This window comes from Dendrobates tinctorius, unplaced genomic scaffold (genome assembly GCF_039654945.1).
Source record: "Dendrobates tinctorius isolate UK_male_01 unplaced genomic scaffold, ASM3965494v1 ptg000084l, whole genome shotgun sequence".
NCBI classification, from domain to species: Eukaryota; Metazoa; Chordata; class Amphibia; order Anura; family Dendrobatidae; genus Dendrobates; species Dendrobates tinctorius.
In genome coordinates, this window is record NW_027361752.1 from 47,961,355 (window position 1) to 47,985,432 (window position 24,078).

At 40.7% G+C, this 24,078-nt stretch overlaps 1 protein-coding gene across 6 annotated transcripts in view; it reads right to left on the reverse strand.

Annotated features, from left to right (window-relative positions):
• Positions 1-2,856: 2,856 nt before the first annotated feature.
• Positions 2,857-24,078, reverse strand: part of HLCS (holocarboxylase synthetase) — a 166,917-nt gene continuing 145,695 nt past the window's right edge. For all 6 annotated transcript variants that reach the window (XM_073584661.1, XM_073584656.1, XM_073584658.1 and 3 more), the window contains 5 exons: positions 17,090-17,157; positions 10,277-10,437; positions 6,124-6,238; positions 4,720-4,933; positions 2,857-3,324 (listed from right to left, as the gene is read on the reverse strand). In XM_073584661.1, coding sequence (XP_073440762.1) covers positions 3,153-3,324; positions 4,720-4,933; positions 6,124-6,238; positions 10,277-10,437; positions 17,090-17,157 — 730 coding nt within the window. In that variant the 3' untranslated portion in view covers positions 2,857-3,152. The remainder of the gene's footprint in view (positions 3,325-4,719; positions 4,934-6,123; positions 6,239-10,276; positions 10,438-17,089; positions 17,158-24,078) is intronic.

A 24,078-nucleotide genomic window follows, 5' to 3' on the forward strand; every position in this document is an offset into this window, starting at 1 on the left:
CCCAACATTAGACCTAACCCTGACTTTAACCTTAACCCTAATCCTAGACCCAACACTAACATTAGACCTAACCCTAGCGATAAACATTAACCTAATCCTAGACCTAACCCCAACATTAGACCTAACCCTGACTTTAACCTTGACCCTAATCCTAGACCTAACCTTAACATTAGACCTAACCCTAGCTCTAACATTGGACCTAACCCTACCATTAGATCTAAACTTAGACCTAAACTTAAACCTAACCTTAAGCCTAGACCTAACCCTAGCTCTAACCTTAACCCTAATCCTAGACCTAACCCTAGCTCTAACATTAACCCTAATCCTAGACCTAACCCTAGCTCTAATCTTAACCCAGCCCTAACATTGGACCTAACCCTACCATTAGATCTAAACTTAAACCTAACTCTAAGCCTAGACCTAGCTATAGTTAGGATTAGACAAAAAAAGTGTAAAAAATGTAAAATTCATTAGAATTTGTTTTTTTTTTTTTAATTTTGTTTTGCTTGAGCTGTAAGTTAACTGCAATTTAACAGCTAGGACACGGAGATCTCAGCGCTGTTTGCAGCACAATCTAATTCTGAACCATCGCTGTAAAAAGTTGGTGCTGCAGAATAAGGCCCATAAATGAAGATCGTAAAATGTTGTATCGGCAGTCATTAAAGGGTTGGAAGTCTATGCAATGCGGCCCTTTCCAGATCTGGGGGAAAAAAAACAAACAACAAAGACAGACTTGTTCATCCTGTGCTTCCTGATTCACGTATATAAAGCCAGAATGGCATCCAATGGTCCCGAGCTGCAATATCAGACAGTATGCTGTTGCGATTTTTAATCTAAAGTTATATCTATATATAATATATATATATTTCAGAATATCATTAACCCCGTATGTGAGGGTTTAGCCCTATATTCCTCCACATCTACCAGAGATCGTCGGTCCCAGCCAGGAAAACATGTTATTTATTGCATATCAGTGCTTATATAAATTCTTAGCCTCCATAAACCTCATAAAGAATCTCTGATTTATATATCCTGAAATCAGAAACAAATTACCCCTTTTTTTTTTTTTATCTTTCATATACAATGAAATTAGTAAATATCTAAGCGGATTGAAATGTGCATGGTCTGTAGAGAATCTCCCCGGGGAGCTATGAAAGCCGCTGCTATTCATAACCCGGTCTGCGGGGACGCTTTAATACTAGACGTGCACAATAGGATATTATATTCTTTCTGGAGGGTTTTCTTTTTTTTTTTCTCTTCCCTGAAAAGTTATTTGCGTTAAATAAATAAAAAAGAAAATGACCAATTTGAAAGTAATGTAGTCATGTATCCTGAGCGGGGGGGGGGGGCCACAAACCTGCAGCTGCGGCACCGCGAGCAGACACGGGAGATTCCTGCAGCGTCCGGACAGGAAAAATGTAATATCTTGCACCTATGACGATGAAAAGGCAAAAATACCGCTAACCTGCGTATTTGACACAAGTTTGGGCATTTTACCTCTATACCAAAACATACTAAGAATACAGTTATAACATCAATATGGGTTTAAACTGAAAGGCTCAGCTTTAATTTGGGGTATCCACATTCTAATTGGCATAAGGGTTTAGGAATTACAGCTCTTTAATAGGTAGCTGCCCCCTTTTTTTAATAGGACCAAAAGTAATTGGACAATTATTTCAAAAGCTCTTTAATGAGCTGCATGGGCTATTCCCTCATTAATCCATCATCAATTAAGCAGATAAAAGGTCTGGAGCTGATTCCAGGTGTGGCATTTGCATTTGGAAGCTGCTGCTGTGAGCCCTCAACATGCGGTCAAGGGTGTTCTCAATGGAAGTGAAACGGACCATCATTAGGCTGAAAAAAAAAAAAAAAAAAAAAAAAAGAAATCCACCCAATAGATGGCAGAAATGTTAAGAGAGGTAAAATAAACAGATTGGTACATTCTGCAAAAAAAAAAAAAAAAAAGAGTGCACTGTTTAGCTTGCAAATTGTCTCTTCAGAAAGGAAAAGGACTAAAACTGTAGCGCCACCTATAGGAAGTAGCAATCTTAAAAGTCAGTATCAATGCTCTAACGAGCCTTGTCACTTGACTTAGGATAAAATCCAAAACCAAAATCCCAATTTGCAGACACTGTGTTTCGGGCACTGACCCCTCGTCAGTGCAATGTGTGAGATCTGGTTTGGCTGGGTGAGAGGCGACTTACTGGGATCCAAGGGGTAAAGTTTCTCCTTGTGGCGAAAAAGCAGCACAATCTTTTCAATAAACTTTAATATGTCACAATTAAAGGGGTTTTCTCCTGAGATGTGGTATGATCAGACCATGTTCCTGCACGGTCAGACACGGCCATAACACAGGACACAGCAGGGGAACATTTATACGATTATCTCAGCACAGAAACACAACCAATGGTGGAAATTATTATTAGTCCAAGATTTATTAAAATCAACTTTTATTCGTGAGAAAACCCCTTTAAGTCTTTAACATTATGTCATTTGGCTTTTACAGGCTCTATGTTTTGCTGCAGCTACCTTAGAATCTGTCAGTGAGCTTGTTCTTGATGGGGAGTTTGTGACTCTTTTGGATTCCTGAACAACAAAATTATGCTTTTAAGTTTATATATATATCCATATGTTTTATTTGCATAAAATCGGAGGACTGCTATAATCCAAATTCCTTCAATGTAATGTTTTTTTGTTTTTTTCAGCTGGCGCCAAAGCCAAACCTACCCAGTGTCAGCCAAATTTGACAGGTATGACCCATACGTGATCCGAGAGAGACAGAGGTGATAATCCTTGCCTCAATAATAAGGAGTGAAATAAGTATATGAACCCAGCAATAAACCTTCATCAAACCACTACAATCATTTTCCTTTATTTGCACGGTAACTAAAATTTTATTTGCACACATCCAAAGCCCCAAATTAATGTAAACAAGTACACCCCGCTAATATACAGCCTTTTCATGGATCATGTAGAAACGCACAGTAAAGGTAAACTAAGAAACGGTTAATACATTCCAACATCAGAGAAGTCACCTACAACCGTCCATGTGGTATTAAAAAATATATCTATTTCAGACAGTGGCCGCCGCCGGTCACCGAGCTTGGGAATGTCTAGGTTTAGGAGAAACGCACGGCGCTCCTGTGGGCGGGCTAGGAGGACTTCGGTATAATCAAGTTTCTGATCATGTCAAAGGAGTTGCCATCAGGATGGACGGTGACAACATCTTTCCCTTCTTGGAGAACTTGAAGGAACCCAGAGTCATCTATGCCAACGATCCAAGCTAAAGGGCCGTCCTCACCGCCAAGTCGAATCTGCTGCCCACTAAAAAAAAAAAACATACAAACAGATAGGGTGTGAAGAGTTAACTCTTAGCATTCTTGGATGGTCTTTTAATGTCAGCAGATTTGAAACATGATTTTGCGATACTTTGTTGGAAGATGTTTATGCTCTGTGTCTATGTGGCCATGTGTGTGAATTGCAGCACGTTGAGGGTTTTTTGTTTTGTTTTGTTTGTGAGTTGTAATGCTTGGATTTGCTTGGTGAAAATTTGGAGCATTGACACAATTTATGGAAAGGGAATGGTGGTCACATCTGTGCGGAAATGACACCTAAGAATAATTTATAAGGGTTTTTCCCTACTTTAATCTATGGGTCGATATTGGATTTCAAGAAATGGCAAGCAAAACTCAGGAGAACCAAAGGGAAAACAGGGATCTTTGATTTTAGGAAATCGTAGGTGTCTCAAGGATCTGGCAAACCCCAATAAACGTACAAAGAGGACAAAACTCTTTTTAGGATCCATTGGAGATGAGCGAATTGATTCGAGGGACCCGGGGCTGGCGGTCAGTATTCCGTGGCCGCCTCCAACGTGCCATTCTCTGAGGCTCCTTTTTTGATTAGCCAGCCTGGTGCAACACCATCATTTGCACAGATGATCCACTAGGCCGGTTAATCAAAAGAGGAGTGAGGGATAACGTAGGTGGTGGTTGCAGGGCTCAATGCTGACCGCTACACCTCGGTCCTGCAAAATTATGAGTGCTCTCTAGGAACCATAGAATTGCATATGGCGCGAATGACAGGGGGTCCCACTTCCCGCCATACCTCTAGGAGCAATGTGATCTAATTTTCTTTTTCCCAGAGACAGTGCCACACCTGTCCACAGGTTACGTCTGGTATTACAGCTCAGCTCCATCGAAATGAATAGAGATGAACTTCCATTTCAGCCTCCATATCTGTGACATTATTTATGAAAGAAAGAAGCCATGTTTTTCTAATCCTGTTCATCCCAGCTATGATACATTGGAAGACCATCGGGGATCAACGATATCAGACATCATGGACCCATCGCAAAAAGAGTAATGGTTATGGGCCCCAAAAACGTAGTTCATTTAGTCAAAAAAATGTTTTTATATATATGGGCCATTGCTCTTCACGTCAGGACCCCATAACTTTTCCCATGCTCTGGGGCCAGTGAAGGGCCGAAGGAGAGGACCTTGTTTACCCATCCATTATGGACAATGCCCTTATCTTGAAGATGGATGCCAGAAATATGAGTGACACATGCATAATTCAGAATCAGCAGTGCCTAATCCCAGACCAAAGAACAGGCCGAGTCTGTGATAAGTTATCTAGATATTCCTTCACGCAAGTCTTCAGCCGGTGAACTTTTACCCTACACGAGACAATGGGGACCTGCACAATGTTTGTCACACTCACCTGTGCACCCAATATTTATAATAGACGGGCAAAATAGCACCGGGTCCTTCCTCCTGGAATATACGAATGAGCCTCTCCAAAGCGGTCACCGAGCGAGCGATCAATGTATCCGCCCTCAGCGGATCAATATTTGTTCTGTATCTCTTGTTGTGCTCATGGATCAGATCATTGATGCAGATCGTCGGGTTACTGTTCGTGACGTTAAACCCACAACCTAATGGCAAAAATAAGAAAAAAAAAAAATTATATATGCATTATGACCTTACATCAACCAGCAAATTCTATTGCAAACTCTAGGGGCTAATAACTGATAAATTTTAAATATAGCACTTAAAGGGGCTGTCCATTTTCAGCGGCCCCTTGAAGAAGTTTTCCACTACTGAACTACTATTTCTTAAATGATAAGGTGCTCCAGATTACGAAAAAAAAGACATATTCCACTTCCAGAACGGCGCTGTTCCAGCGATGTTAGAGCGATCTCTCCCGGTGGTCACGTGTCATCGATAGGACTGCTGCAGCTAATCAGTCATCGCTGATTGGATAGTGAATACCCCCTTTAAAAACTAACCTGATTAGAGTGGTTTATGGAGGATACTGATACCAAGTGAATAGCTTCCCTGCAGCGCCACTACATGAGAAATAAAGTATTACATGTTGTTTACAGAAATCAATGACTGTTTGTGTCATGTATGGACAAGCTTGGTTCTCCAGTAAGAGTCACGCTCTATGTAGCCGATTTCTACCCTGGGTTAATTGATAGGTCTCCCAAAATAAGGACCCTTTATAGTCACATTATATCTCCATCCAAGATCCTTGGGGGTGTTCTTACTTAACGCAGATATGTCAACAGAATTCACAAACTGCATACATTTTAAAAATAAAAAAAAAATCTTAGACCTGATGAGACTTGGTGCACTTGCATTGAAAATTCAAGTCAGAACGGCTGTATAAATCTGATATTTTGATGAGCATTTCATGAGTCCATTTTATGGTCACTCGAATATTAGGTGGGAAGGCTTTAAAAAAAAAAAAAAAGGGTTATACTGCCATTTACGGTAATATAGTTCATCAAAGTAAGTGCACCGGCTTCATCAGGTCTAAGAGAGTTATTTAATAATACGTGCAGTTTGTATATAAAAAAAAAAAAAATCTCATGACAAATCTACTTTAAAGTATAAGATTATCTTAATCCGATATTTCAGGAAACCACAGCCCAAATTTTAGTAAAGTTACTGATCTACATTCCTATACTTCCTGACATATGCCTTAGCACTTCAGGTTTGTCATAGGGACAAAATCAATGTTTAATTTCATTTTTTTTTATACCAATAATTTAACACTTATAGACCCCATGTAGGGCTTTTACATGAAGCAGCTTAAAATCCAAAATGAGGCCTTTCATACCTATCAATATATGAAACGTATGTCCCATGAGTGTCGAGTTGACCAGGACTCCCCCGAGCTTCATCAGATTGCTGTAATATATATCATTCGGCCACTTCACTTTTAATTCAATATCCTGAAAAGGGGCAATAAAAAAATTTAAGCTCAGATATACAGAAAAGTGCCCCCCACCCCAACCGCATCCCAGTAAAACCCTACAATAACACAGCTGTTCTACCAAAGCTTCCATATGGCAAGATAATGAAGATCCATGTTCTTCACCGATCCAACCGAACAAGGCAAAAAGTACATCTGTCTATGTAGAGGTTCTATCCCTCCACTCGCTTCAGGCCAATAAATTGTGAAACGCGTTGTGACCACCATGTCACTCATGGGGTGTGGTGATCAAGCCAAAATCCAGACCTCTGCTCTGAGAACATTAAATGGCAGCCACAAGACCTTCCAGACAAGTAGATTTTGAAGAATGCTCATTTACTCTGGAGTTTCGTAGCTACTGTTATAGACTGACACTAACACTATTTCGGCATTCATGGATGTCAGAGTGGTTGACCTGAACGATTGGGCCAACAGATCAGATCAGGTCTTCATCCATAACTTCAGGATCTGTGCAGGGCACGAGTGCTTGAGAAGAGTCTAGCATTGACTTTGCTCAAACCAGTCGTAGTATCTCCTCATGGTTTCAGGCTGAAATGTGATAAAGGCAGTAACAGATCTACTAGAAATAACAAACCCTTGAGGTCTAAAGGGCACTTGTCAAACCCTAAAAAAAACAGTCCCAAGATGAACGTCTTACAACGCAGTACAATTTAGTATGGAAATAACAGTCACGCGTTTCGATACAGGTCAAGACTTTTCCTCAGGTTGATTAAGTTAGGCCTCGAAACGCGTTGTTAACAGTTTTATTGTAAGACTGTAGGAAGTTTATCACTGAGTGACCAGTCCGCCAGCAGCCAGTGCCACAGGATTAGGGAAATGGCTACAAAAATCTAGGTACCAAGCCATGGGCATGTAGGGAAAGAACACTGGTTTTAAATTGTTTTTTTCTCACTATTGCCTATTCTATATTTTCGCTGTATATTAAGTCATTACTCCTTTAGCTGCGTGCCAAAGAGTAGAAAAAATATACTAATATCAGTGGGACTGGCCGACAGTCTACTGTAATAAGTGTAGGGGGCTTCTCCACTGTACTGTAACAAATTATGTTGGGGTGAGTAGGATTTGGTCTGTAGGATCTTCGATGGCCGATCCTATGGTTCTGCGTTGAGATAGGCCGGTGTCTGAGGAGTCCGGAAGCATCTCTATTTCACGTTCATTTGTATCGAGGATTCAGGGAAGACTGCCATCGACCAAACATTCATTCGTCCACCAGATAAGGTGTATGATGAGGGTATTAATTATAAATTTACTAGATGTGTGCAGTAACATCACGATGGGGGCAGCTTTGTGGCGCTGGGGGTGGCGGCCCACCCACCTCCGTGCAGTCACAACCTGCAGGAAAGACGGTGCTTTGCGGCCTGTGCTGGAGATGGTGTGCGGCGCCACCAGAGGGTGGCCGCACCCAATCTCCAGCACAGTCCTCAAGCCGCGGTCTTTCCTGCCGGCTGTGACTGCACGGAGGTGGGTGGGCACGCAGCGGCGGGATCCGGCGCGAGTAACCAGGCAGTAGGTCCAGGTGGGGGTCCGGCGTCGGCATCCCTCTCATTACTCCCCCCTCATTACACCCTCTCATTATACCCCCTCGTTACACCCATTTCACAGTCTCGTGATCGCAGCGGCAGCCTGGATCCGAGTGACAACTGGGATCCATGCAGTGGCTGGGATCCAAGCAGTGGCCGGGATCCCAGCGGCGGTCGGGATCACAGCGGTGTACGGGATCGCAGCGGCAGCCTGGATCCCAGCAGCGGTTGGGATCACAGCGGTGGCCTGAATCCGAACGGCAGCTGGGATCTCAGCGGCATTTGAGATCGCAGCTGCGTCCTGGATCCGAGCGGCATCACTCGGGTGTACCAAAATGGCGGTCGGCATACTTCCAATACAGCGCAGTGGATTGTGGGATTTGGGGACATCCAGACGGAAGTGGATGACGGACAATTTAAGGCAATTATATATATATAGATTAAAAATTAATACTAAAAATGTCATAGTCACTATTGTACTGAAGAGGGTCTTGTGTACTAGTAAATGCTCGTATGATACAGTTGGGGGGGTGTCACTGCACTCTTTCACACTGTCCAATCAGAGCTGAATTTATTAGTTAGGGGGTGAGGGGGGTGTCCCTACAAAGCCTCAAATTATCCAATCAGAGCTGACAGTATCTGACCAGCTGTCACAGTCCCTTTGACAGAAATGGTAACGTCCAATTATCAAATTATTTCCTACATTTCCAGGAGTGATATAGGGGGGACGGCACAACGCAGAGCTACATGAAAAGACGTTTCAGAATTATTATTTTATGGGGAACATAAATAATAAAAAAAGACTTGTCAGGAGGGCTCTTTAAATACAGATGTAGCAGAGCTGGGTTTGTTATGTAAAAAGTCGACTGCAGAATTCTTGACCTGTACAGGCTGGAATAGAAAAAGAACAATGATCTGTAACTTCCCGGCCAATACTTCAATCACCGGGGCCCAGCGCCGGTTGTAAAGTCCGGGCTTACCTCTCCCCTCGCTTATATTGGGACGGTGAACACAGCGGCGCTTTCTCTCCTCTTTCCGCGAGTCTGTACGGCTGTGGCATTCTTCAAAGCTCGTCCATCTGCTTACATTTAGCGGCCGGGCTGCTAACGTTTCATAGCGAGTTCCCCACGGGGGGCGAGACGCTGATATGTGCCCCATAAGGCTTAGAAAGATTTAAAGGGAAAAATGTTTGAGGTTTGGGAACAACAGCGGGAGGCAGCGGCTGACGCGCCGGATTACAGAACCGCCGCGTAAAAAGGTAAATGGCTGGAGAAGGGAGTGATGCTGGAGAAATCAGCCATGACTGGCCCGGCACTGCAACCTGCTGTCTGCCTTAAGCCCTCGACTGATAAATGGACGCAAGGCATGAAGATCTGATCCAGCGAAGGACGGCGGCTGGAAGGAGAGACGCGAAGTATATAAAAAGACGTAGTGTAAATGTGCGGAAGTCATTGGGTTTAGGGAATATGGGAAACATATGCTGGCGTTAAAAAAAAAATACCCCGAAGGAAAAAAAAGCGAAGGTTCACAATTCTTAGGACGTGGCAACAGCAGCAGAAGAAAGGGCTACGAGGTGATGACGCCTTCAATGATCGCGGGTAACCTTCACCAGGTATCCCAGAGTCTCTGTTATCGCGCCATAATAAAAACAAAAAGGCTTCATGTATTCGGCTCGTTCACGTCGGAAAGCTCCTTTTTTTTCTTTTTTAGAAAAGTCTAAAGGGGTTCTCCGCATTAGACAATGCCTTTTTCATAGAATGGTCATCCGATAATAAGATGATCCATAAAGTGTCCCATCGGGGATCAGCTTTAATGTGTAGAGGAACCTTAAACATTTTTCTGCAGCGCCCCCACAGGGGAAAAAAGGCATGACAATAAGAAACTTTGTAATATATTTTACCAGAGAAATCTGCTTTTTTTTCTCCTCCTGGACGGATCATTCACTCTCAATTTACAGGTAAAATCTGTATTCAGTGAGTACAGACTTTCCCCCATTACTAAGATAGCAGATGACAGTTGGTGCTTTTAAAATTCTATGGAGATGAGAGGAACTAGAGGTAAACACAGACATTCTGCTGCAAGTTCTCCTGAAGCGGCAGTGACAGTTCTTCACAGACGTTTATAAGCACCAACTGCCATCGCCTATCTCAGTAATGGGAAAAGACCGACTTTACCCATGAATTGAGAATTTTGACAATGAAAGATCAGTCCAGGAGGAGAAAGAGGAAACTTTGCCTAATTGAAGTAGCAGCATGTGTGCCTTTCTACTCCCATCATTGTCTACGGGACTACCGGAGAAAGGCAAGAAACGCTGTACTCTGCTCTCTTCAACAGCCCCATAGACAAAGAGTGGAGCAGAAGAGGATGTGCATACAACGTTGGGGGTCCCAGTGGCCGGACCACCACAGATATGGAGGTCATCACCCGTCCTATAAACAGAGCGACATACAGAGCAATAGCACATCAGGCAACGGTACCTCATATCCGGGCAGCGTCCTCACCGCCTCCACAACAGCCAAGGACATCAGGTGCTGTACAAAGGCGATCCTCTGCCCCAGCGGAGACGACAGAGGAATGGAGACCAGCAAAGTCATCATGGCACAACCTTTAGGACTGAGCCAAATGTTTCCACCCCGACCTGCAGACAAACATTCAACCCAAAGTCATCCCAATATTAACGCTTAAAATTCTATTGAAAATACTTAATAAATTACTTTAATGGGTCAATGACATGACAGACGGTATGAAAGGGACAAGAGGGTGGAGCTTTATTAGAAGACTCCTGTCTTGGAGCGACAGTGACGGCTCTCCTCATGATACTCCACCCTCATGTCCTTTTCAGTTGGATGCAAGCAGTCATGACAAGTGTCACTTTAAGGCATACATGTCAAACTCTGGCTGTGTTCTAAATCTGGCCCTCAGGGTGAGTGTCCTCCATATGGTATCGCCAAATATAATGTGGGGCCATTATACTGTATGGAGGACTATGTGGGGCCATTATTCTGAATGGAGGACTATGTGGGGCAAATAATCTGAATGGAAGACTATGTGGGGCCATTATTCTGAATGTAGGACTATGTGGGGCCATTATTCTGAATGGAGGACTATGTGGGGCAAATAATCTGAATGGAAGACTATGTGGGGCAATTATTCTGAATGTAGGACTATGTGGGGCCATTATTCTGAATGTAGGACTATGTGGGGCCATTATTCTGAATGTAGGACTATATGGTACCCTTAATACTGAATGGAGGACTATGTGGTGCTCATAATACTGTATGGAGGACTATGTGGTGCCCATAATACTGTATGGAGGACTATGTGGGGCCATTATACTGTATGGAGGACTATGTGGGGCCATTATACTGTATGGAGGACTATATGGTACCCATAATACTGAATGGAGGACTATGTGGTGCTAATAATACTGTATGGAGGACTATGTGGTGCCCATAATACTGTATGGAGGACTATGTGGGGCCATTATACTGTATGGAGGACTATGTGGGGCCATTATACTGTATGGAGGACTATGTGGGGCCATTATTCTGAATGGAGGATAATGTGGGGCCCATTATACTGTATGGAGGACTATGTGGGGCCCATTACACTGTATGGAGGACTATGTGGGGCCCATTACACTGTATGGAGGACTATGTGGGGCCATTATTCTGAATGGAGGACTATGTGGGGCCATTATTCTGAATGGAGGACTATGTGGGGCCCATTGTACTGTGTGGAAGGCTGTATGGGGATTACAGTTGGGGGTCACAATACTTTGCCAGGGGAGTTGAACATTAAGGATTTTTTTTTTGAGGGGGGCGGAGTCCAATTAGAACTTCTGCTATGGGACCCCATGATTTCTTTGTACACCGCCACCCTTGAGGAAATACCCAATGCTCCAGTCATGTGGTCTGCCTAATAAGATTTATTAATTGAAATGTACTTTGTGGTAGAACCCCTTTAAGTTTGTAACCATATTTGATAAGGAAAAACGTCCTCAATTGTAGACATTTTTTTTTAATAAATATGAAGGTCGGCCCACGACTGTGTCCCTCTGTGTATTTGAGTTTGACATCCATGCTTTGAGGCTAGGGATGATCTGTAAGGTGAGAGCCAACTGCTCGGAGCACATTTCCATACATGAAACCAGGATGTATCCCGAGGATGAGCGATCGGAGTTCTGATCCAGGAAATCCCTGGAGGCTACATCAATCTGAACCTACGTGATGGTTTCAGGTGAAAGCCTTCCTCCATGAGAGGTGAACGTGCAGCGGCCGTCACTAGAGAAGGTCTAACAGTGACGGACGTGGTCACTATACACGAGAACAGATGACGCTGGAAAACCGGGACCGGGACTCATTAGGTGCCACAGACTATGCAAATACATTTACGGTATATAATTTATAGAGTGTAACTTTCTGGATTTTATTTTTGATATTCTATCTCTCAATGTTAAAATTAACCTACACTGAAAATTATAGACTGTTCATGTCTTTATCAGTGGGCAAACTTACAAAATCAGCAAGGGATCAAATACTTATTTCCTTTACTGTAGAAAGACAAATAGATCATAGATAGATAAATAAAGATAAATAGATAGATAGATAATTAGCGATAGATAGATAATAGATAGCGATAGATAATAGATAGAGATAGATAATAGATAGATAATAGATAAATTGATAATAAATAGACAGATAGATTATAGATAATATATAGATAGATGAAAGATAATAGATAGATAAATAGATAATAGATACATAGATAATAGATGATAGATAGATGACAGATAGATAATAGATAGATAGATAGATAATAGATAGATGATAGATAATAGATAGATGATAGATAGATAATAGATGATAAATAATAGATAGATAATAGATAGATAATAGATGATAGATAATATATAAATAGATGATAGATAATAGATGATAGATAATAGATAGATAATAGTTGATAGATAATAGGTGATAGATAATAGATGATAGATAATAGATAGATAATAGCTGATAGATAATAGGTGATAGATAATAGATTATAGATAATAGATAGATGGATAATAGATAGATAGATAATAGGTGATAGATAATAGATGATAGATAATAGATAATAGATAGATAGATAATAGGTGATAGATAATAGGTGATAGATAATAGATTATAGATAATAGGTGATAGATAATAGGTGATAGATAATAGATTATAGATAATAGGTGATAGATAATAGGTGATAGATAATAGGTGATAGATAATAGATAGATGGATAATAGATAGATAATAGATTGATAGATGATAGATAATAGATGATAGATAATAGGTGATACATAATAGGTGATAGATAATAGATAGATGGATAATAGATAGATGGATAATAGATTATAGATAATAGGTGATAGATAATAGGTGATAGATAATAGATTATAGATAATAGATAGATGGATAATAGATAGATAATAGATGATAGATAATAGGTGATAGATAATAGGTGATAGATAATAGGTGATAGATAATAGGTGATAGATAATAGGTGATAGATAATAGGTGATAGATAATAGATTATAGATAATAGATAGATGGATAATAGATAGATAATAGATTGATAGATGATAGATAATAGGTGATAGATAATAGATAGATAGATAATAGGTGATAGATAATAGGTGATAGATAATAGATAGATGGATAATAGATAGATAATAGATTGATAGATGATAGATTATAGATTATAGATAATAGGTGATAGATAATAGGTGATAGATAATAGATAGATGGATAATAGATAGATAAATAGGTGATAGATAATAGGTGATAGATAATAGATGATAGATAATAGGTGATAGATAATAGGTGATAGATAATAGATAGATGGATAATAGATAGATAAATAGATGATAGATAATAGGTGATAGATAATAGATGATAGATAATAGGCGATAGATAATAGGTGATAGATAATAGATAGATGGATAATAGATAGATAGATAATAGGTGATAGATAATAGATGATAGATAATAGATAGATAGATAATAGATAGATAAATAGGTGATAGATAATAGGTGATAGATAATAGATTATAGATAATAGGTGATAGATAATAGGTGATAGATAATAGATTATAGATAATAGATAGATGGATAACAGATAGATAATAGATTGATAGATGATAGATAATAGATGATAGATAATAGGTGATAAATAGGTGATAGATAATAGGTGATAGATAATAGGTGATAGATAATAGGTGATAGATAATAGATTATAGATAATAGATAGATGGATAATAGATAGATAATAGATTGATAGATGATAGATAATAGGTGATAGATAATAGATAGATAGATAATAGGTGATAGATAATAGATTATAGATAATAGATAGATGGATAATAGATAGATAATAGATTGATAGATGATAGATAATAGATTATAGATAATAGGTGATAGATAATAGGTGATAGATAATAGATAGATGGATAATAGATAGATAAATAGGTGATAGATAATAGGTGATAGATAATAGATGATAGATAATAGGTGATAGATAATAGGTGATAGATAATAGATAGATGGATAATAGATAGATAAATAGATGATAGATAATAGGTGATAGATAATAGATGATAGATAATAGGTGATAGATAATAGGTGATAGATAATAGGTGATAGATAATAGATAGATGGATAATAGATAGATAGATAATAGGTGATAGATAATAGATGATAGATAATAGATAGATAGATAATAGATAGATAAATAGGTGATAGATAATAGGTGATAGATAATAGATTATAGATAATAGGTGATAGATAATAGGTGATAGATAATAGATTATAGATAATAGATAGATGGATAACAGATAGATAATAGATTGATAGATGATAGATAATAGATGATAGATAATAGGTGATAGATAATAGGTGATAGATAATAGGTGATAGATAATAGGTGATAGATAATAGATTATAGATAATAGATAGATGGATAATAGATAGATGGATAATAGATAGATAATAGATTGATAGATGATAGATAATAGGTGATAGATAATAGATAGATAGATAATAGGTGATAGATAATAGATTATAGATAATAGATAGATGGATAATAGATTGATAGATGATAGATAATAGATGATAGATAATAGGTGATAGATAATAGGTGATAGATAATAGATAGATGGATAATAGATAGATAGATAATAGGTGATCGATAATAGGTGATAGATAATAGATTATAGATAATAGATGATAGATAATAGATAAATAGGTGATAGATAATAGGTGATAGATAATAGATAGATGGATAATAGATAGATAAATAGGTGATAGATAATAGGTGATAGATAATAGATGATAGATAATAGGTGATAGATAATAGGTGATAGATAATAGGTGATAGATAATAGATAGATGGATAACAGATAGATAATAGATTGATAGATGATAGATAATAGATGATAGATAATAGGTGATAAATAGGTGATAGATAATAGGTGATAGATAATAGGTGATAGATAATAGATTATAGATAATAGATAGATGGATAATAGATAGATAATAGATTGATAGATGATAGATAATAGATGATAGATAATAGATGATAGATAATAGGTGATAGATAATAGGTGATAGATAATAGATAGATGGATAACAGATAGATAATAGATTGATAGATGATAGATAATAGATGATAGATAATAGGTGATAAATAGGTGATAGATAATAGGTGATAGATAATAGGTGATAGATAATAGATTATAGATAATAGATAGATGGATAATAGATAGATAATAGATTGATAGATGATAGATAATAGGTGATAGATAATAGATAGATAGATAATAGGTGATAGATAATAGGTGATAGAGAATAGATTATAGATAATAGATAGATGGATAATAGATAGATAATAGATTGATAGATGATAGATAATAGATGATAGATCATAGGTGATAGATAATAGGTGATAGATAATAGATAGATGGATAATAGATAGATAAATAGGTGATAGATAATAGATTATAGATAATAGATAGATGGATAATAGATAGATAATAGATTGATAGATGATAGATAATAGATGATAGATAATAGGTGATAGATAATAGGTGATAGATAATAGGTGATAGATAGATAATAGATAGATGGATAATAGGTGATAGATAATAGGTGATAGATAATAGATGATAGATAATAGATAGATAGATAATAGATAGATAGATAATAGATAGATAGATAATAGATAGATAGATAATAGGTGATAGATAATAGGTGATAGATAATAGATTATAGATAATAGATAGATGGATAATAGATAGATAATAGATTGATAGATGATAGATAATAGATGATAGATAATAGGTGATAGATAATAGGTGATAGATAATAGATAGATGGATAATAGATAGATAGATAATAGGTGATAGATAATAGGTGATAGATAATAGGTGATAGATAATAGATAGATAATAGGTGATAGATAATAGGTGATAGATAATAGATAGATGGATAATAGATAGATAGATAATAGGTGATAGATAATAGGTGATAGATAATAGATAGATAGATAATAGATGATAGATAATAGATAGATAATAGGTGATAGATAATAGGTGATAGATAATAGATAGATGGATAATAGATAGATAGATAATAGGTGATAGATAATAGGTGATAGATAATAGATGATAGATAATAGATGATAGATAATAGATAGATAATAGGTGATAGATAATAGGTGATAGATAATAGATGATAGATAATAGATAGATAATAGGTGATAGATAATAGGTGATAGATAATAGGTGATAGATAATAGGTGATAGATAATAGATGATAGATAATAGATAGATAATAGATGATAGATAATAGATGATAGATAATAGGTGATAGATAATAGATAGATGGATAATAGATAGATCCGCTCCCCCGGCTTTACAACATGATGACAAGTTCCTTTATACCTGGATAATTCATCCTCCCCAGTCGTTGTGCAGTTTGGGGATGGTGCGGCTGTGACACTAGACACGCGGGATGTGACGCTCCGCCACGTAGCGGTCCGCGCACACTGTATAGACGGCGGTACCGCACTCGGCGCACGCTCTGCTCGGTGTAAATGTAATAAAATCAGAACACAGCGACATCACTGGAATTACTTGGAGTCAGGAAAAATAAAAAATACAATGAAAGTAAAGCGGCAGGAAAGTGAGTACCCCCCCGCCGGCTCCAGGCCTAACCAGCAACTCTGGTGGGAGCGTGTTGTGTTAGGGCGAGTCGTCCCCTGACCTTTGCCTTGGGTCTGCCGAGTTGCAATAGCGATTAACCCCACTTCCTTCGGTTGGTGAAACATCAGCCTGAAAGTGATGGGAAAATGAGCGGTCAGTCAGCACAGGAAGCAGAGACAAATAAAAAGTAATTACGTGTGAAATGAGCCATCAGCATCACTTTGCAGGAATCATTATTCTCTCCCAGAGTTGTATGTAAGTAGCAGAGTCCGCCGGACGTAGCAGAGCCGAGTTTGTCAGGTTCCATTTTTGCACATGGTGACAAAGCCGGCGGCACCGTGGCATTAACAAACTCGGCTCTGCTACATCTGCCAGAGTCCGTTGTATTAATCGTCTCTTTAGGGCATATTCACACGGGACATTTCAGAGCGAATCCACAAAGGCAAAATCCAGACCAAAAGGGTGACAGTCAGCAGCGCTGAAAGTCAAATCCGCAGTGCTGCCAAAGCTACACATTCTTGAGATGATAACACTTTTCTTTTGTTTACTCCTGGTTGCCTAAGAAACCGACCACCCCTGCTGTCTAGCTTGTAAGCGCCGGGCAGAAATTGGCCACGATTAGAAGATAATAGCATGCTTCGCCTTAAAAAAAAAAAAAGCGCTTACAAGTGTGTTAGAAAAGGGCTAGTAAGCACTGGGCTTGTTCTGCTGTAAAGCGGTAGTGGTCGGTCTCCTAGGCAACGAGCTGTGAACAAAAGAAAAAAGTGTTAATATCTCAAGAACGACTGAAAATTTTAACAAGCAGTAAATTGCAAAGTTGCTTGTATTTACCAGCACTATCTGACAATAGCCATATAGGAATATTAAAATATTAAAATACCCCCTTTAAGTGAGGGTATCAGGGCAAAATACCAGCCCAAAAGAAGCACAGGGTCTCAGAGCAGCCTTGGCGTGTCCGAGAACTTCAGTGCATCTTCCCAAGTACTTGCTTTCCGTCTCCACCCTTGTCTTTCGAGATTGATAGTTCAGTGAGAGAAGGGCAGCGATAGATGGTGGGAAAGTGCACTGCACTACCCGGCAGTGGCTGTGCTTGGTTTGGACGGTCACTCTGTGCTGATGGCTTCTTTTCTAATCTACGCTCTGAACGGCCCACGATCCCCTTTCTAGGGATCATTCAAACCTCCGGGGCTCAGACTTTTATAATAGATCCCTTGTTTAGGTTAAAAATAAATTTCAACTGCAGGAAAAAAATACATTTGAAAAAAAATAAATTGCGCTAACAAATGACTGCGAGCGGGAAAAAAAGAAGCAAATAGATGACAAATGGAAAAAAAAAATGTATTCTGTCTTCTTCTTCGTAGGAGAAAACCACAAGTCGCTTCTGGGTTTTTTGCCGACAAACCAAAAACATTCCGTCTCAAACGGCCTTTAAAAATCAGCCTAATAGGAGCCCCCAAATATCTGCAGCCAAAACAGGGGCCAGCGTCAGACACCCACCGCCGAGCCCAAACACCCCCCCCCCACCGAACGCCAAAATTGGTGTTTACTGTAGTATAAACTTTAGGGGAAACGGGAGATGGAAATCTTAGGGGAGCGTAATAAAAGAAAAATAAACAAACAGTAACGAATTACGGACGCTCCGTGATTACGGCCTTTGAATTTAACGAGAGTGTTTGTTTCACTTGTCAGGAATGCGAGCGCTCTAATAACAGACGATTATGAGCGCAAAGATGGCGGCAAAGCGGAAAGACGGCGACGCGGGAGCAATGGAATAGAACGGCGATGGTAGCAGAAAGCAGAAGATAACACGGTGACGGCGGTGAGCTACGGTGCAATGTTACACAGGAAGCCGGCAGGATCCCGCTGTACGAGAGCGCCGACGTTTAACGACAACTGGGATTTCAAAGCCGTCTCTTTCCCCGAGAGATCTAATTAGACTTTAATAACATTAACATTTAGACTCCGTGATGAATGGGCTACACATATCGCCCTGACGCTAATAGCTCTTTACAGAATAAAAGGTCCTTAAGGGGAACGGGCGGAGGGGGGGGGCAGGCGGTGGGGGGCGCAGACATTTATTATACAGAATTAGTAACAGAACAGTCCACCCGAGACACCAGGAATTAAAAGAACATCCGCGCACTAGAAAGAAACTGACCAACGTGAGATGAGTGAAGCTGCTTCATAGTTATCGCTCTCGGCAGCACATCGCCCTGTGCTGCCGAGAACAACGACAGCTCACGAGACGAGGACAGCTCACGAGACGAGGACAGCTCACGAGACGAGGACAGCTCACGAGACGAGGACAGCTCACGAGACGAGGACAGCTCACGAGACGAGGACAGCTCACGAGACGAGGACAGCTCACGAGACGAGGACAGCTCACGAGACGAGGACAGCTCACGAGACGAGGACAGCTCACGAGACGAGGACAGCTCACGAGACGAGGACAGCTCACGAGACGACGACAGCTCACGAGACGACGACAGCTCACGAGACGAGGACAGCTCACGAGACGACGACAGCTCACGAGAACAACGACAGCTCACGAGACGAGGACAGCTCACGAGACGAGGACAGCTCACGAGACGAGGACAGCTCACGAGACGAGGACAGCTCACGAGACGACGACAGCTCACGAGACGAGGACAGCTCACGAGACGAGGACAGCTCACGAGACGAGGACAGCTCACGAGACGAGGACAGCTCACGAGACGAGGACAGCTCACGAGACGAGGACAGCTCACGAGACGAGGACAGCTCACGAGACGAGGACAGCTCACGAGACGAGGACAGCTCACGAGACGAGGACAGCTCACGAGACGAGGACAGCTCACGAGACGAGGACAGCTCACGAGACGACGACAGCTCACGAGACGACGACAGCTCACGAGACGACGACAGCTCACGAGACGACGACAGCTCACGAGACGACGACAGCTCACGAGACGACGACAGCTCACGAGACGAGGAAAGCTCACGAGACGACGACAGCTCACGAGACGACGACAGCTCACGAGACGACGACAGCTCACGAGACGACGACAGCTCACGAGACGACGACAGCTCACGAGACGACGACAGCTCACGAGAGTGCTGAACCATCTATTACTGCGCGTTCTGTGGACGTGGGTCAGTCTAAAAAAGGGATCAAAGGAATAAGTAGCTGATTGGAAGTCATTTAACAGCAGCAGGTATTAGGACAATTCTAAATATTCTAGATAGATAGATGATAGATAGATAGATAGATAGATAGATAGATAGATAGATCAGTATTTGGTCAGTATTTTCCATCAGTATTTGTAGCCAAAATCAGGAGTGGAACAATCAGAGGAAAAGTAGAAACCCGTCACCACTTCTGGATTTATCACCCACTCCTGGGTTTCTCTTAAAAATACTGATGTGAAATCCTGTGAACGCGGGATTAGGGTCTGTGCACATGCTGCGGATTCTGCTGCGGACCTGCAGCGGTTTTGGTCCTGCGGTGTACAGTACCATTAAAATCTATGGAAATTGAGAACCGCCGTGCAGACAGTGCGGATTATTCCGTACAGATTTTCTACGGTTTCAAAACCGCAGCATGTCACTTCTTTGTGAGGATTCCGCTGCGGTTTGGCACCTGCTCCATGATCAGGTGTTAAATCGCAGGGGAAAAACCGCAGGCTAAACCGCAGAAAAACTGCAAATAAACCGCAGGTCTTTTGACCTGTGTATTTACCTACGGTTTTTCAAACATCCGTGCAGAAAAATCCGCAGGACAATCCGCAGCGTGTGCACACAGCCTAAGACCACAGCAGCCCTTTCCCTGCAGTCTGTAGATGGTGACGTTACCTGCAGGGTCTCGGATGTTCCCCAGTATCAGACTCATCTATGTTTTCCCCGGTTTCTGGGAGAATATTAATTAGGTGGCGGTGAGGGACAGACGGTAACGGCGCAGACACACAGTGATACACTGATCGCCCGGTTCCTCTGGACCGCGGCGTAATAAAACCTAAAAATAAAGGAAAAGAATCCTAGGAAATGTTTGATGCTTCTGCATGTTTGGCAGGGGCGGCTGAGCCGTATTAATGAGCTGAGTGGATGTTCCTCTGGGCTAAGAGGAAACCCGGTAAGGAGGTAAGAAACCAAGGAGGGGAGCAGCTTATGCGGCACGGAGACTCATGGAGGCAGACGGCTTTCTAGGTGCGCCGTGAGATAACGCCGGGGCATTACACCGCCGCCACCACAATAACCTCAGAGCTCACATCGCGACAGGCAGGAAACTGAATCCGCCTCTCAGGTACAAAAATAAAAAAGTGTCCGTGCCCTGGTAAGGCCGGGTTCACACAGGGTGATTCTGTGAAATTGGCAGGACGGGCTTGGCTAAGTTTGGAGAGGGCAACTCATCTAATTTTTGGAGAAAGGGCCAGTTCGTTTTTGGGCAGTGCGGTCATCATGTACAACAATTAAATAAACTTTTTTGGGGTAAATTTGGGCTCACAAAGGGCAAGTCTGTGACATTTTTGGGTAAGGCGGGGTTTATATAGCAGGAGTTTGTGTAATTGTGGGGCAAGGTGGTGTTTATGCAGGGATTAGGTGCAATTTTTGTGTAAAGCCAAAAATTCAAAGAGCAATTTTATACGAATTTTGGGCAATTTTTTTTTTGGTAAGACCAGATTCACGTAGAGAAATTTTGTACATTTTTTGGATAAAGTAGAGTTGACACAGGGCGATTCACTGAAATGTTTAGGTAAGGCCGGGATGATGCAGGACAAATTTTGTACAGTTCTTATTTAAAGGGATTGTACCATAAACAATATTTACCATCAATCCAAAGGATACGTGATAAAAGTGTGATCACTGGGGGTCTGACCGCTGGAACGGATAGCGCTCAAGGTAAAAAAAAAAATTAGCGGTGGTCACACCTGCTCACCACCACCTTCAAGTTAATAAAAATGTTGGTCATGTGGTAGAGAATATTACTGGTGTATTTGTAAGGAAATACTAAAACGAGAGCTTACCTGTCCTATCAATGCTAAACCTTTAAGAAAAGCAGGTTTTATCTGGCTTCATCCTCCCACAACTGCTTTTGGTCCATATTCCTGCCTAATATGTCCAGGAATCGGAACCTTTAATCCAGTTGCGGTTCCTCTTTTTTAGCTTTATGTCAGCACTATAGGTGCTGGACCTTATTTTCCCTGAACTTTTAGCATGTATTGCATCTGTATTTCTCCAATTGCTGACTTGCTTTTTACAGAAAGCCCACTTTTGCAGAAACAGAAAATGAAGCTCCGCCCCTTTTTTGTGCCTCAAAACAAAGCCCCACCCCTTTTTCTAGCCTAGAGACAAAGCCCCAACCCATCTTATTGCTTAGAGACAAAGCCCCACCCCTGCTTCCTGCCTAGTGACAAAGCCCCACCCCCACTTATTGCTTAGAGACAAAGCCCCACCCCTGCTTCCTGCCTAGAGACAAAGCCCCACCTCCACTTATTGCTTAGAGACAAAGCCCCACCCCTGCTTCCTGACTAGTAACAAAGCCCCACCCCCACTTATTGCTTCGAGACAAAGCCCCACCCCTGCTTCCTGCCTAGTGACAAAGCCCCACCCACACTTATTGCTTAGAGACAAAGCCCCACCCCTGCTTCCTGCTAGAGACAAAGCCCCACCTCCACTTATTGCTTAGAGACAAAGCCCCACCCCTGTTTCCTGCCTAGAGACAAAGCCCCACGACTGCTTCCTGCCTAGAGACAAAGCCCCACCCCACTTATTGCTTAGAGACAAAGCTCCACAACTACTTCTTGCCTAGAGACATAGCCCCACCCCTTCTTCCAGGTTAGAGACAAAGTCTCACCCCTGCTCCCATTAATACAAAGGCTTTGCCGCTAGACAGATTATGCTTGACAACAGGCAGTGGACAGCAAGTTAGATACTAGGTAGACCCCTGTGGCCGGCACTTGGGGGTAATTTTGGGGGGCTTAAAAAAAAAAAATAGGTAAATAAAGTACTTTTCAATTTTTTTCATCATAGTCTTGTCAATCAGATGCCATCTGGTACAATATCAATAACTAGGAAGATTAAATAATAAATAAATCAAGTAATAAATCAATCAAAATAGTGAAATATTTAATTTATGGTAAAACAAAGGGTAATAATAAGCAGAAAAGAGACAAAATAAAATTAAAAAAGGAATTAAACAATAAAGATTAAGGAAAACAATACACTTCTCTCCAAGGTCGCACTATCTGGTCCACTTGTGAGAATATTTCATCTCTTTTGATTTGAAGGTGTTTTTTTTTTTTTATTATTTTTTTTATTATTTTCATGACTTTTTGATATTTATTTTTTTTCCACAATACTATTACACATATTTTACCTATAGAAAAAAAAAGAAAAAAAAATATTGGGACTGTACAAAGAAATGATATAGATCATATTATTCTGCCTGAAATCCAGTGCGGTTTGTAGACTCATTTTTCAGTTTGTGGGTTTAATGCCCGTGGAAGGTGCTAACAGAAAAGGAATGTAGATTTCAGCAGAATATGTGACGGGCCGGCCAGAATCTCTACCATGTAAGGTTTGCTCCGGCAATCAGTCACACAACTTTCCTGGATTGGGGAGATCTTTGGGGGATAGAAGGAGATTCAGCACAGAAAAAGTCTGAACACACTGTCTACTACCAGCTTAATAATTCAGTCCCCTGCCAAAAATATAGGGGGGACGTACGGGCACACAAGAGTTCACAGTCATGGATTTTTGACTATAGGAGAACATAAAATTTACTGAAAAAAAAATAAATCCAGTTATTTTACGGACTCCAGATAGCTTAGGAAAGGTGCTAGGTTATCCGCCATGCTCGGGTGCTTACCGAGAGTCTTCGGCATGCTCGAGATCTCTATTATTTGGACCTTCGAGGACACTCAAGACATTGGCCATAACCATGAGGCCTTTTGAAGACCCACCAAAGTTTGATTTAGCTTTTTTTTTTTTTGCCCTCCACTTATTACAGCAGCCATAACTTTATGATTTTTCCCTCATCCTCGCCATACGAGGGCTCTCATCTTTTTTTTTTGC